Here is a 15,660-nt window from a genome sequence, read left to right on the forward strand (position 1 = left end):
CTGAAGTGCAATGCAAAATTCATGAGACTGCCAACTTAAAAATATTTCTAAAAAATCTCAGTAACTCCAGCTCTATTTTTTAGGAAACCCCCTCCATGAAACCCCGACCTAATATAACATCGCTCTATTAACTAGTTAATCCTAACTCTAAATATATATCTTTAACACTATTGACAGAAGCGTAAGCTGTGTCCCTTGTTAACGTAGTAATCATAAAGAGTTGTTAGTGTTGTAATCCTGAAGAGGCTATTAATGAGTAGATAATTTGTGAAAAATAAGATTCATATTCAAAAGCTTTCGAACCGCTGCAGATGTTCAGATGATGTTCTGATGCATTTTTCAGGCGCTTGAGAATTGGGATAGTACGAGGCTTCATGAATGTTCACATGGCACTCTATTCTGGCTAAAGCTCTGTCGTTAACCTGAGTAGTGCTAGACCAAGGAAATTGTGTGGTATGGTAGGGCGCAACAGGTCATAAGGTACTAAAAACAATAAATTGCATATAGCGCTGCACCCAAAAATTTGATGGAAGAACGGTGGAAAGAGAAGGCAAACAAACATAAGAAAGAAGAGACAGAGATCTGATAATTTCATGTCAACAGCTGATAAATATGCATGTACAATTCCACTTTTCCTTGTTGAAAAACATGGGCTTCTGTGAGTATAGGAGAGGGGTTTGAAGAGAATTAAATAAAACAGAAATTTGATTGCTACATAGCAATAAATTTTTAACATAATTGAATCTTTATATTGAATTTTTTTTAATTAATTATGAAATTAAGGATCAGTTGATGAAAATCATCAGAAACAGATAATTTATTACAAATTGTCTCAGTAAATAGAAGTCTCCAACAATTTTTAAAAAAAAAAAGTTAACATAATAGAAATCTCCAACGATTTAAAAAAATAAAAGTTAAATTTATATTAGATGTTTCTAAAGTAGTAGATTTATATTGTCAATCCCACAAGCTAAGTTATATTTTTTTTACCATCCTTACATCCATCTTCTAATCCTATAAATATACAGTAAACCTCTACCATTTTAATAAAACATGATTAACCAATAAAGTTAATGCAAAGTACTATAATATTAAGCCCATGTATAGACTTCCTTCAACACATGCTATTTCCAAAATCTTAATGCTTTATGTTAATCATGTTTGATTGTGAGCTTCTCTAGATGATTGGATCTTGTGATCTAGACTTACTTGTGAGCTTGTTTCTATAGACCCATTAGTGCATACAAATTATGATTAACTTGGATTTTCGGTTTACAACTTTTTTTCTTATATAGATATAAATTTAATAAGCTTGATGAATTTTTTGCATTAGCTATATCATTTTTGTGCATGAAAAGTAACATTGCCTAGTGGACCCAACCAAACACACTAAATTTAATTCACAAGAGCAACATAAGTGTCCTTTAACATGAAAATCACATAGATAATGTCATGTCTTTCATGGGGTCTAATGAACATATGTTATTTATATATGTAGTTTACACATAATTAAGTCTTGGATAATTTTTAGACAATATTACCTTTTGGAGCCTTGACTTGCTAGATTTATTTTTGTGTTAAGAAATAACATTATGACTTCTAAGAAAGAGGTAAGAAATTTGAAGGTTACAGTTGAGTGAGAGAAGTAGAGCCAAATATTTAAGGAATAATAACATAATTTAGAAGTTTGAATGTTGAAGTCAAAATAGTAAAACAATAGAAAGACAAAAGTACAAAATGTACATATACCAAATATGCTAGCATGAAAAGAATATAAAATTTACATTAATCCCAATTTAAAGGCTCCTAGTATATGCTCACTTATATTGAATTCATCAAAATCTTAAAACTCATTGATTTTGAACTCTAGATAAAATGTTTTAAATTTGGAAACTCCTTAGACCTTTGATTTTGCTATATTTTGCATATCCTCTACAAAAGTATTCAAGTTTGTATAAGAAGTCCCTCCTTCCATCACTGTCTTGTGTGCTGCTTCGTTTAGCCTCGCAACATTTTCACATAGTTTCATTCTGATAGAACCTTCCATTATATTTCTAATTGTACTCTCAACAATCTCTTTTGTCACTACTTTGAATTCATCTACATCAACACCCTCAAAGTCAAAGCCAACATTCCAAACATCTTTTACAAATCGACAATTAAGAAATTGATCACCAAAATAAGGCCATCCAATCATCGGAATTCCCATACTAATGGCCTCCAAAGTAGAATTCCACCCACTATGTGTAAGGAATCCTCCAATTGATGGATGAGAAAGCACCTAAATACATTTTTTTTTAAATAGTTTTAAATCTCACATAAAAAAGGTAAAGATTCATTAAACATAAAAAAAAATACAAATAAAAAATGACCAACAACCCAACCAAAAAAAAACAGTCCAACAAAGAATGATCTATTCTGTTCCTCCAAACTAAAACTAATTTATAAAATTACAATAATCAGAAATTTAGAAACAGGCTTACCTTCAACTGATTCGTCCAAGTAACGATCAGAGCCCGATCCTTGGTTCGATCCTTGAAGCCTTCTGGTAAATCAAGGGACTTTCCTTCTGCTATATCTGATCTGAGCACCCACAGGAACGGGTACCCACAACCCTCTAGTCCAAGAGCCAGTTCATTCAATTGCTTTTCAGATTTTATAGCAATGCTACCAAATGAAACATATAACACAGATCCCTGCGCTTGACAGTCTAGCCATTGAAAGCACGTTTTATCCTCTTCCCACATACTATACACGGAATTCCTACCTTGTAAGAAATTTGGAAGAAACAGAGGGCCTATTGCTAGAGCAGGGCATCCATTAACGCTGAGACCCATTTGTGCATCTTTACCTCCTTCCAACTCCTCGAAAGTATTGACTAGCACATAGTCCGCTATGTTTTGGAAGCGAGATTCGTAGAGAGTGAGACTGTAAATTATTTCAGAGGTGTATTTTTCCCGTAAGAAGGAGACGATGTCGGTAGGCCTGATAGGTGGGATTTTTCCGGGAAGGAATGTGATGAGTTTATCTTTAGACTTTAAATCCTCTTCTGCAATTAGCAATGCTCATCATGTGAGAAGACATTAATGGAACAAGTAATTGTATCTCAAAGATTATACGAGAAACAAAACCAACTCAAATAAGTTTAATGTGACTGGACGAACCAAAAGAAACAAGTAGAACAAGAAACAAGAATGAAATAATTAATACAGGCAAACAGAGCAACACAGGGCATTAGTAATATGATGATATTACTAAAATAAATTTATAACCACAAATACCATGAACCCCATCCAACTATTGACCCCTCTTTCTGTTAGTTTAAAAACAAGCATAGAAAACACATAATAATGAACAGAAACCAGCAGAAAGAATAATAGACACAACAAAGAACTCAAGGCACAAGATTAATGTGGTTCACCACTAAGTAGCTACGTCCACCAAAAACGCAGGGAATTCTTCTATTAATGAATATGCAAATACACAGTACACTTTGTATGGGCTGCACACAGCCATTTATATAAACATATCAAATATGAAATGAAGAGTCTTCTGGGGAAGACCAACAGTCACAGACAAACAGCCATGTGACTGTTGGGCTTCATATACCCAACAATCTCTCCCGTGAAGTCCAATCGGCACAGCCTGTAACCTTCCCTGCATCTCCATTCCAAGGCTCATACTACAACCAGCTCTTGAGAAGATTTTAATATCGCCAAACTCTGTTCATGAACAGTGCGAATTAATCTTCTCCAAGTCAGATCAGAGTTAAAAACATATTCTTTAACTACTTTTTCCGGTAATCCATAATCAGGAACACTACTATTTGTAGATGCATAATACACTCCTCCACCAAAGTCTCTTTCTCTTGTGATCCCCCGTAATAGAATATCTTCGTTTGGAATTCCATCCACCTTTGCCAACTCTACACTATCCTTAGCACCTTCTGAAGTTTCAATTACAAGGTTCGAAGGTCTGGAAGAGAAGCGTGCAATCAATGCATTCCATTCTGCCTCCACTTCTGCAATCTGCAACAATAAATCATCACTTCTGCAATCTACTTGTTCTTCTTCAAGGTCATCCTCATTCTCTAGATTCGAAACTACATCCTCCTCACCCCGGGAGGCATCCTTCTCATCTTGGAAAGGAAACAAACTAGTCTCTTCTTCAAACAACGAATACAACAAACCCTCTTCTTCTTCAGCCGAAGTCTCCTCCGATTTCCAACCATCCCACCAATGACATTTGGTTTCAACCTTCACTTGGACATCACTCTCTACTGAGTCTAGACTGCCAAGAAATTTTTCGATGACTGATTCGGCTTCATCATCTGATTCAGCCTCATCATCTGAAACTTCAGCCTGTTTGTCAATAACATAAAAGCACCCAACTCCAGGATCAACTATCCAATCGGATTCCATCTCTGCTCAAGCCAACCGTGGCTCTGATACCAATTGTTAGTTTAAAAAACAAGCAGAGAAAACACATAATAATGAATAGAAAACAACAGAAAGAATAATAGACACAACAAAGAACTCAAGGCACAAGATTAATGTGGTTCACCACTAAGTGGCTACGTCCACCAGAAACGCAGGGAGTTCTTCTATTAATGAATAATGCAAATACACAGTACACTTTGTATGGGCTGCACACAGCCATTTATATAAACATATTATATATGAAATGAAGAGTCTTCTGGGGAAGACAAACAGCCATATGACTGTTGGGCTTCATATACCCAACACTTTCCTACCACAAAAATAAATAATTGAAAAAAATTAGAAGATAAATACCTTTGACAGGGATATGACCCAGAGAAAGAAGAAAGTTAGCGTTTTTCTGAATAATGGCATATGCAGTACAGGTAGTCCAGAAGATAACTCTGGGCACCCCAAGATTTTTAGCAACCTCTACTGTGCAGGATAAAAAGCTATCTGAAATAATGCATGTGATTGGCGGTACGGATTTATCTGTTACAGTCAACACACTTTCCAAAGCAGGGCCCAAAGTTTGCAGCGCAAGCCAAAGCTCGCCAGGCTCAGAAGTTCGGCCATGTTCCGGCGGTAAGCCATCTGGGATAGCTATAAACCGAAATTTGAAGCCCCTTTCTTGAATCTCACGGTCACGTGCTGCTGCATCTTTGGAAGCGGCTTTTAAAAGCCGCTGATCCATCCATTCAGTAGTAACAAAGGTTATGAAAAATCCTCGCATGGCCAGCAGCTGTGCAAGATTCATTATTGGATTGAAATGGCCTTGTGCAGGGCAGGCCACAATTACTGCGTGCAAGGGAGGCACCATTTTTCCTTAACTATGCACTATAATGCCCTCTCTTCAGTTATTGTCTATGCAGTGATTGAGTATAACTATCACATTTAATTAATATACAGTGGTCTTGGTGTGAGACAACCAAAACATTACAAAGATCAGTTTACAAACAAACTGTGAAATATGAACCTTAAGTGTCTCCATCAACTCTCAGTAATTTTGAAAAAACAAACTTGCATTTGTTACTGACTGTTATTATCTGGGGAAGAAACGCTTTAAAATGTATCGTGTAGCTCTTTGTGAGTGAACCAGTTGATGATGATTCGGTTCTGTGGAACAGTGAAAGAGGTACGATAATATGGACGACTCTTTTTTGGTCTTAATTATTGTGTATTATTAGTCTAAGGGAGAGGATTCTACTAGTTGAGCACATTTCAATTATTGTAATAGTAGTTGTTGATTTAATATCCATATTTATTGATTTAATGTCCATCTTTTTTTGACAACATTGTACTAGTAGTTGTGACTTTAATACTCGTTATTGAATGAAATGCACACTTAGTTGTAAAAAGCAACCAATAATGTGATGCCACATCAGCTGCACAAGTATGAGGTCACTTATGCACAACTATTGGTCTTACTTTTTTGGGGGTTGTTTTGGACACCTTGGCAAAAATATGTTGATGTGGCATCATATTTGTTGATGTGACCCTAAAACCTTAGTTATAAGGAGGAGATTTGTCAAGTAAGTTGTTGTAAAAATTTGGGAGTGATTTGAAATTTCCACATAGAATTTTAAGAAACGCGAAGTTGATCCTCTCCCCTATGTTATTGTATTATATCGCTGAAAACTTAACTGAAAAAAATTAAGTACTAATTAATATAATTATTCTATTATGAAAAGAAATAATAATTCATATATTAAAAATGCTTAAACAATAAAAATAGTTGTATTTTAATGACATCTTGAGTTAGAGATTCATACGATTGTTATTTTAATTACATTTTTGAAAAATTGCGATGAGATGTCTAGTACTCTACATGTTCTTATTACATTAGCATAAGGTAGAGTATGGTTGGATAATTGATAGGATGCTCTTTTCTTTCAACTAATAGGTCATTCTTGCCTATTATTTGCCAAAACTCTCTTTGAAACTTTCAAAATTCTAGCCTTTTCTTTTTTATCAAAAATTGAAATGTTGGTTAGAAAAATGCTTATTTTAGTTAATTTGGACAATAGTAATTTAAATTAAAAAAACTAGAATAATACCCATACATGTGTGTACATATTTTAGCTAATTTGGACAATATTAAAAAAAAACTAGAATAACACCTATAAATGTGTGGGTTTTTATTTCATGAAGAAAACTTCATAATGGTATTTCATTCTACAAAATGATTTATAACATCACTTAGCAATATTGTCAATTGACATGACTCCTATAGATTTGGACCATAAAGAGATATCACCAAATCAATGGTTTTTATCATGGTCTCAAATTATTATCATTAAACTTATTTCTTGTAGAGAAAAGAGATCCAACCAAGTAAGAGTTTTATAACAAGGTCTTGAATTCTAATCATTAGACTTGGGTAATTGTTACAAAGGATTAAGTGAACATTGTATTGAGAAACAAATTGTGGCAATGTCATTTTATTTAGGGAAAGAAAATTGTACATAGATGTCCAATTCCTCTTATTAAGGGTGTTAAGTCTATTTTGGATCATCATTCTATAGTAGAGACTCCTGAGGGCATTAAAATATAGGGAAATGACAATCCTAGTTTTAAGGGTTGTAATCCTCTTTCTAAAAAATATTTGAGACAATGGTCTCCTACTTGCACTTCTTGGAATCTATATTCTTGACTTGAACTTGTGAACTTACTTGGAGCAAAGGCTAATTTATGAAGAAAGTAACCCTTTGAAAAATAAGATCCAAGTCATATTATGAGGTATTTAAACCTAAAGATCTTTTGCACCCTTTTATAAGACTAATTTTAGTGTTGGAATATAATAGATCATTTTTTCTTCATCTATATTTTTTCCTTCTATGATTATGGATTTCATACTAGCATAGAACTTGTTATAGGAAATTTAAAAACTTGTGGAAGAGTTATTTTGATATGTGATTGCTTGGAAAAATTGTGGTGGGTAAGAGTATTTCAAGGTGTGCAAGAGAAAATATCAAATCATATAGATGTATCTTTACTCTCTCTTTTTTTTGGTTATGTTTCTCTATTATAATTTTCCTAGTTTCTAAAAACTAGCAGCCACATGATTATCTGTGCAACGGGTAGCCAATAGGTGGCTTATAAAGAGGGCCAATTTTTTTTTCACACTATTAAAATATACAAAAAACTCAATTTGAAGGGGATTTAGGCAGATGGACACCATAAGAAGATATTAATAAGTGGACACCATAAAAAATATATCACTTCTTAATGAATGTATCTTTTTTTAAGTATGGCATTCCTAGGTTTTCATATGTTCATGCATGTATCCATCATATGTATCCATCGTGACCAACATTTGACTGCTTTTGTATTTACATGTGAACCAGATATTGACAATATATATCATATGAATATATTACTAGAACAACAATTATAACCACAAATACTATGAACCCCATCCAATTATTTATTTTTTATCGATAAATGGTTATTTATATTGATAATCAAAACATATACAGAGTCCAGCATTACTATATCCATAAAGTTCAGAAATAAAAGTAGATATCCACCTAGCCAAACTTTGCCAAAATACCCCAAAATAGTTAAACACCTAAATGCCTATCACCCGAGATTATGAAATACCATTAACAAAAAACAAGCTCAGAGAACTAAGTTATGGTCCACTTGCAACTGCAAGTTCCTTGCCTTTCCCATCTTCATTGTTGCCATCATCCTGTAGGCCTGCTGAGTCATCCAAATCATCATGGTCTTCTGGCAGAAATCCAATCCACAAGGTTCTTTTCTAGAGGTTTCTTCTTGAAGCCTCGTGGTCGCCCTCTTTTCCTTCTTGATGAAGAATCGGAACCGGAGTCATCTTCAGTCCATTTTTAGTCCCTCGGACCCCATTTGTCTAGCTCCCTTTGAATCTCCCTTCTCTCTCATGCTCGGATATATTCCTCCACACCCTGCAACCCAATTTGGGCCGACGCTTTGCGAACCTCCTTATTACTGTCTGCACTCCAGAGGAAGTAATGACGCAAAGGGGGATGAAATTCATTGGCATGAAGCCACACTCCCTTCGGACATACAAACCCATCATCGTCCCTCGACATGCATAAGAAGCTCTCCAAGTCCCCTTGCCATTTCTCCTTCACACTAATGGTAAGAATCCATCGAACCTTTTCCACTCCCACCAGTTCAAAGCACCACGTTGTGAACATCGATGCTATATCAACATTGGAACGGTATTTAAACTTCACCCTCATATATTCCTCTCCCAACACAATTTTCACCTTGGAAAGAAATTTCGGGTCTTCAAACCGGAATACATTCGACAGGCGCTCAACAGATATTTGGCCCCCGAAGGCCACCATTGGTATAGCCGCTCGCGAAGAAAATTGGGCTCCATTGTTGCCCCAACTTCCACCTTCTCAGAGGCTTGCATTCTCCATCACCTTTTTGAGTCCAAATCAAGTATCACTCTGTCTTACCGCACTAACAAAGTAGTTTACTTGACATAAACGTCAAGGCGATAACCATCGCATTAATGAGATGTATCGAGCCTGAAAGTTGGAGAGCGTGGCAAGCCTTGTCATCATAAATGCAAAGGCATTGGGCACACTACCAGCCTGTTACCACCAGCCTATGCCAACCAAAAAACTTTGCCCTTCCTGATGGAGCGATCAAAGAGTAATATTCGGGGATATGGAAAGCTTTCATCCTCTCCTGCCATCCCTTACTGCCGCCAAAATCCTCCACTTTCCATTCGCAATAACTCCATCCAGCGACCTTTACAAACGAGCAAATTTTTGAATCGATTTAACTTGAAGTGCACGATGCATGTGTTGGCAATTGACACTCATCCGGGTTATAGGTGTTGTCATTGCTAGCAACACATTTCATGGGAGATCCGACAATAAAGGTAACCAGCATTCAGGAACCGGCAGGCATGTAACCAACAAACTTGGAACCGGTATTCTAAGGCCGATATAGGAGATTGATCCGGCAAGCGTGAAAGTGGCAACAGTCATATTGTTTCATGTTTATATTTGTTTGGGCTGACATGTGTTTTATCTTTTGTAATATGGTTGTAAGCTGACATAAGGCATTTGTGTTTATTCATGTAATTGGGTATACAAGTCAGTCCGGGTTAGGTCATTTTGTGGATATGACAGATAAGAGATGCGTTTGGTTATGTGATGGTATATGAGCGAGATCTTGATCGATAGAATGCGAATGTAATGATCTACAATCGGTCTTGATTATTTGTCTAGAGGTTTGGGAAGCGATCTAAGCTACCAGTGACGAAGGTTACAGTATAACCGGTACAGATAGTGCTTTAAGCAAAACTCATCCAACATAGCTGATGCTCATTCTGAGTTCAGTTTTCGTTTGTAATCCAGTACTTTGGATCTGTAGTCAGTGAGGATCCTTTTGTGACAAGCAGTGTGCTCTAGGCAGTGTGCCTCCCTGCATGTGCAGGCCCCTCTTGTAATATTACTTATTGTTACTTTCTTTTATGCATACCGGTTATTAAGTGGATTTGTTAATAAGGTTAAAAATATTGTATCCGGCAGAACACTGATTCACCCCCCCTCTTAGTGTTCTTGGATTCCAACAGCATAAGGACATCTTAAACCACCTCAATCTAAATAACTTTCCCTTGTTTGCAAATCAAAAGCTTCATTAGCACACCTATCTGCTTCCATGTTGTCATTCCTATACACATGTGATATCTTGAAGTCTTCAAAGGATGCAATTTTTTTATTTTATTTCTTTTATTTCTTGGTCTATCTTCCAACATTGAGAGCTCCCTCTAATGATAGCATTGATGATTAGCCAAGACTCGCCTTCTAGGTGTAGTTTCAACGTTCCAATGTTAATCGCCAATTGGATAGCTAATGAAGCCTCTTTCACTTCTGCTTCATTATTCATCCCAAGTGAAAGACATTGTTTCCCTGTAGCCACTAGACATCCTTGACTGTTTTTGGCAAAACACCCCGCACTCAAGGGCCCCGGGTTGCCCTTGACGCACCATCAAAGTTCACCTTGATCCAACTTGGCTCTGGTGGTTTCCATCCTAGCTCCTTCTCTTCATGTTGCATCGGATCAACTCAAACAAGCCCATTAATGGGAAACCCCATCCAAGTATTGATTCCTCCTCTACCACAAAAATAAAAATAAAATTGAAAAACATTAGAAGATAAATTACCTTTGACAAGCATATGGTCCAGAGAAAGAAGAAAGTTAGAATTTTTCTAAATAATGGCATATTATTAGTCCAGATATCTTAAATATTTACTCAATATGAGAAATAAAATGTGAATATAAAATAAAATAAGACATAATCTATATTAATTGCAACATATGAAAATTATGCGAAATAATTAATTTAAGATTTAAAAATAATTATAACATCATCGTTGGGACATTTGATATTATTAAAATTATAGAACTACTACATTTCATGTTTATTTATATTTCTTCTCCTTAATTTTCATATGTATGTGTTCTACAATTAATGCCCTACTTTAAGATATTTTCTCTCTTAGCCTCTTGTGATCTCTATACAGTTTTCATATTTTGTTAAATGAGTTTCTCTAGATTGGGATTTCATTGTTCTCTATTTCATCTCCCTTGTCTAACACCACTAAGCTTCTTAGCTATCCAATTCCTTTTTTCTCTCATTCAAAAATTTATTCTTCAAAGTCTCCCTTTGTTTCTCTTTCACATTCTTCACTTTCTTTATTTTAGATGATACACATTTCTCATAAGGTTTATTAAGAAGATCCCATTAATGTCTAAATGTATCGATTTTCTTATTCAATACTAAAATTTATGCTCAAGTATCCCTTAGGCACACAAATAGACTAACTCCATTATAAGAAATGATCCAAGCAAGTTTTAAAAATTACCATCCTTATATACATTCTCTAGAAAAGAATTAATGTGACTATAGAGTTTATAGTGGCTCTAAAATCTTGGAAATTGAATACAAATCTATTGGATAGAAAAATTAATGTTCTTGGAAAGTTCTTGTTATGATTCCTCACATCATACCCTTTATATTACAAACATTTGAGCTCCTACTTACAATCAAAATTATATTTCTACAACTTTGGATTGTCTCTATAAGTCCTATACCTTTGCTTCATCACTATTAGTTTAACATAATACTTTATTTGTCTTAATTTCATCCTCCTTGGTTTGTAATTAAAACTCTTTCATGCATTAAACACATAAATCATCTTTTATTTCATCTAGAAAAATTGTCTTTTATAGTGGTACATAATATTTGAATATAATCTCATTAGTGATATAATAAGAAATATCTACTAATATAATTATTGGTTCAAATTTTTAATTCAATTTATAGTTTTCTTGAAGAGGTGAATAATTTTAGTGTCTTTAGGCCCAATAACCCTATAAACTAATGCAGTGGTAGAGTTCAGTTTTCACTTTTTTTAAGTATTGTGTTAAGAAAGAACATTATGACTTTAAGAGGTTCCATGACATTACTAATAGTATATGATTTCTTATATTGAATTGATTAAAGTCTTAAAATTTATTCATTTCACTACATTAAATCTTGTAAACATAGGAACTCCTTAGACCCTTGATTTTGCTATCTTTTGCATATCCTCTACAAAAGTGTTCAAGTTTGTATAAGAAGTCCCTCCTTCCATCACTGCCTTGTATGCTGCCTCCTTTAACCTTGCAACATTTTCACATAGTTTCATTCTGATAGAACCTTCCATTATACTTCTGATTGTACTCTCAACAATCTCTTTTTTCACTAATTTAAATTCATCTACATCAACACCCTCAAAGTCCAATCCAACATTCCAAACATCTTTTACAAACCAACAATTAAGAAATTGATCACCAAAATAAGGCCATCCAATCATTGGGATTCTCATGCTAATCGCCTCCAAAGAAGAATTCTACCCACTATGTGGAAGGAATCCTCCAATTGATGGATGAGAAAGCACCTACATACATTTTAAAAAAATAGTTTTAACTCACACACAAAAGAAGTAAAGATTTATTAAACACAAAAGAAAATTACAAATCAAGAATGACCAACAGCCCAACAAAAAACAAAGAAACGGTCCAACAAAAAACAAAGAATGATCCATTCTTATCCTCCCAACTAAAACTAATTTATAAAGTTACAATAATCAGAAGTTTAGAAACAGCCTTACCTTCAACTGATTCGTCCAACTAACGATCAGAGCCCGATCCTTGGTTCGATCCTTGAAGCCTTCTGGTAAATCAAGGGACTTTCCTTCTGCTATATCTGATCTGAGCACCCACAGGAACGGGTACCCACAACCCTCTAGTCCAAGAGCCAGTTCATGCAATTGCTTTTCAGATTTTATAGCAATGCTACCAAAGGAAACATATAACACAGATCCCTGCGCTTGACCGTCTAGCCATTGAAAGCACGTTTTATCCTCTTCCCACATACTATACACGGAATTCCTACCTTGTAAGAAATTTGGAAGAAACAGAGGGCCTATTGCTAGAGCAGGGCATCCATTAACGCTGAGACCCATTTGTGCATCTTTACCTCCTTCCAACTCCTCGAAAGTATTGACTAGCACGTAGTCTCCTATGTTTTGGAAGCGAGATTCGTCGAGAGCGGCACTGAAAACTATTTCAGAGATGTGTTTTTCCCGGAGGAAGGAGACGATGTCAGTAGGCCTAATGGGTGGGATTTTTCCGGGAAGGCACGTGATGAGTTTATCTTTAGATTTTAAATCCTCTTCTGCAATAGCAATGCTCATCATGTGAGAAGACATTAATGGAGCAAGTAATTGTATCTCAAAGATTAGACGAGAAACAAAACCAACTCAAACAAGTTTGATGTGACTGGACGAACCAAAACAAACAAGTAGAACAAGAAACAAGAATAAAATAAATAATACAGGCAAACAGAGCAACACCGGGCATTAGTAATATGATGATATTACTAAACTAAATTTATAACCACAAATTCTTTGAACCCCATCCAACTATTGACCCCTCTTTCCTACCACAAAAATAAAAAATTGAAAAAATTAGAAGATAAATACCTTTGACAGGGATATGGCCCAGAGAAAGAAGAAAGTTAGCGTTTTTCTGAGTAGTGGCATATGCAGTACAATTAGTCCAGAAGATAACTCTGGGCACCCCAAGATTTTTAGCCACCTCTGCTGTGGAGCATAAATAGCTATCTGAAACAATGCATGTGATTGGCGGTACAGATTTATCTGGTACAGTCAACACACTTTCCAAAGCAGGTCCCGAACTTTGCATCGCAAGCCAAAGCTCACCAATCTCAGAAGTTCGGCCATGTTCCGGCGGTAAGCCGTCTGGGATAGCTAAAAACCGAAATTTGAAGCCCCTTTCTTGAATCTCACGGTCACGTGCAGCTGCATCTTTGGAAGCTGCTTTTAGAAGCCGCTGATCCATCCATTCAGTAGTAACAAAGGTTATGAAAAATCCTCGCATGGCCAGCAGCTCTGCAAGATTCATTATTGGATTGAAGTGGCCTTGTGCAGGGCAGGCCACAATTACTGCGTGCAAAGGAGGCACCATTTCTACTTGAGTATTCTCTTCAGTTATTCTCAATAAGTGATTGTGTATAACCAAACTATAACATAAGTAATATAGCGTGGTTGAGTATAACTCTTGGTGTGAGACAACCAAAACGTTATAAAGATCAGTACTGTGAAATATGAACCTTAAGTGTCTCCATCAAATTCTCAGTAATTTTGGAAAAACAAACTTGCATTTGTTACTGACTCTCCAGTACTCTCCAATATAACAAATTACAGGGATGATCGTATTTTCAGCTTTCTGATCAATTACTACTGTTCAAGTCTAAATAAAAGAGATGCAAGCGGGGTGTAGTGTACGTGTATAGGGATTTCATTGGTTTTGGTTTCAAATTTTCAATTTGTATAGCATGTTGTTGACAACTTTAAAAATAGTGATTATTGTTTTCAAAATCAATAGTATATAACGATCAATAAGCTACATGTTATTGACTTCGTACTGCAGTTTTGGAACCAGAATAGCTGCAGGTGTTTCCTATCACCATATGTGTTATCAAGTTAAGCACTTACAGACCATTGTATCTGTCAATGGTGCTTATGTAAGTGCGTGAAAAGGGTGTAGCGTACGTGACATGTTTGCTTACGCATCCTCTGTCTTGTCTTCATTTATGTATTAATGAATTTGTATATATCTACGGTGCTTCTGGATTTGATTTGTACACAACGGGAGAGAGCGAGACACTATAATCAATGGTCAGAAAATCGTCGTCTAATTAAATTGTCATTTTCAACGATGTCTTTTTTAGTTTAATTATTTGCACATGCAATGTCTTTTGAGAATTTTCTTTTGTCCCCACAATTTGATAGATAAGAGTGGAAATGATTAGTGATAATAATTTCAGTGGTAATTAAATTGTCATTTTCAACAATGTTTTTGTTAGTTTAATTATTTGCACATGCAATGTCTTTTGAGAATTTTCTTTTGTCCCCACAATTTGATAGATAAGAGTGGAAATAATTAGTGATAATAATTTCAGTGGTAATTAAATTGTCATTTTCAACAATGTCTTTTTTAGTTTAATTATTTGCACATGCAATGTCTTTTGAGAATTTTCTTTTGTCCCCACAAATTGATAGATAAGAGTGGAAATAATTAGTGATAATAATTTCAATGGTAGGAAAGATTGTTGAAGGAAGAAGGAAACTCAAAACAATAGATTGTATAATAAAGTTGTTTTTTTTTTATTTTATTTTTATTTTTTGATGAAGTTTTTTAATATTTGAACATATTCATTGAGTGAAATGTTAGTATTTATATAAAGATTTTTAGAGTTCTAATGGTAAAACATATGGACCACCCTGTCTTGACCTTAATTATTGTGTAGTATTAGCCTATATTATTGTATTATATAGCTGAAAATTTAAGTGAAAAAATGTTAAGTACTAATCAATATAATTATTCTATTATGAAAAGAAATAATAATTCATATATTAAAAATGTTTAAACAATAGAAATTGGTGTTTTTCTTTTGCTTTTTTAAAGGGTAAAAAAATTTTCAACACAAAGAGAATTACAAAGCAATCAGGACCAAAAGTCCTGCAAAGAGAATTACATTTTTGTTATATTGTGATAAGATGTCTACTATTCTACATGTTCTAGTTTGATTTGCATTAGCCTA

General features: G+C 34.9%; 1 protein-coding gene across 4 annotated transcripts; it reads right to left on the reverse strand.

Annotated features, from left to right (window-relative positions):
- Positions 1-1,773: 1,773 nt before the first annotated feature.
- Positions 1,774-14,261, reverse strand: LOC131078047 (UDP-glycosyltransferase 85A1-like). Of its 4 annotated transcripts, none has more exons than XM_058015666.2 (3): positions 4,794-5,404; positions 2,484-3,049; positions 1,774-2,281 (listed from the first exon to the last, which is right to left on the reverse strand). In XM_058015666.2, exons 1-3 carry the CDS (start codon positions 5,296-5,298, stop codon positions 1,898-1,900), a joined length of 1,455 nt encoding a protein of 484 aa, XP_057871649.2. In that variant the 5' UTR covers positions 5,299-5,404; the 3' UTR covers positions 1,774-1,897. The 4 variants fall into 4 exon arrangements, with proteins under 4 accessions (XP_057871649.2, XP_059065713.1, XP_057871650.2 ...); XM_059209730.1 differs by lacking the exon at positions 4,794-5,404 and adding an exon at positions 13,517-14,261 and having other exon boundaries at positions 1,777-2,281; XM_058015668.2 differs by lacking the exons at positions 1,774-2,281; positions 2,484-3,049; positions 4,794-5,404 and adding exons at positions 11,949-12,430; positions 12,644-13,209; positions 13,517-14,225.
- Between the last annotated feature and the right edge of the window lie 1,399 nt (positions 14,262-15,660).

Source organism: Cryptomeria japonica, chromosome 8 (assembly GCF_030272615.1).
Source record: "Cryptomeria japonica chromosome 8, Sugi_1.0, whole genome shotgun sequence".
In the NCBI taxonomy this organism is placed as follows: Eukaryota; Viridiplantae; Streptophyta; class Pinopsida; order Cupressales; family Cupressaceae; genus Cryptomeria; species Cryptomeria japonica.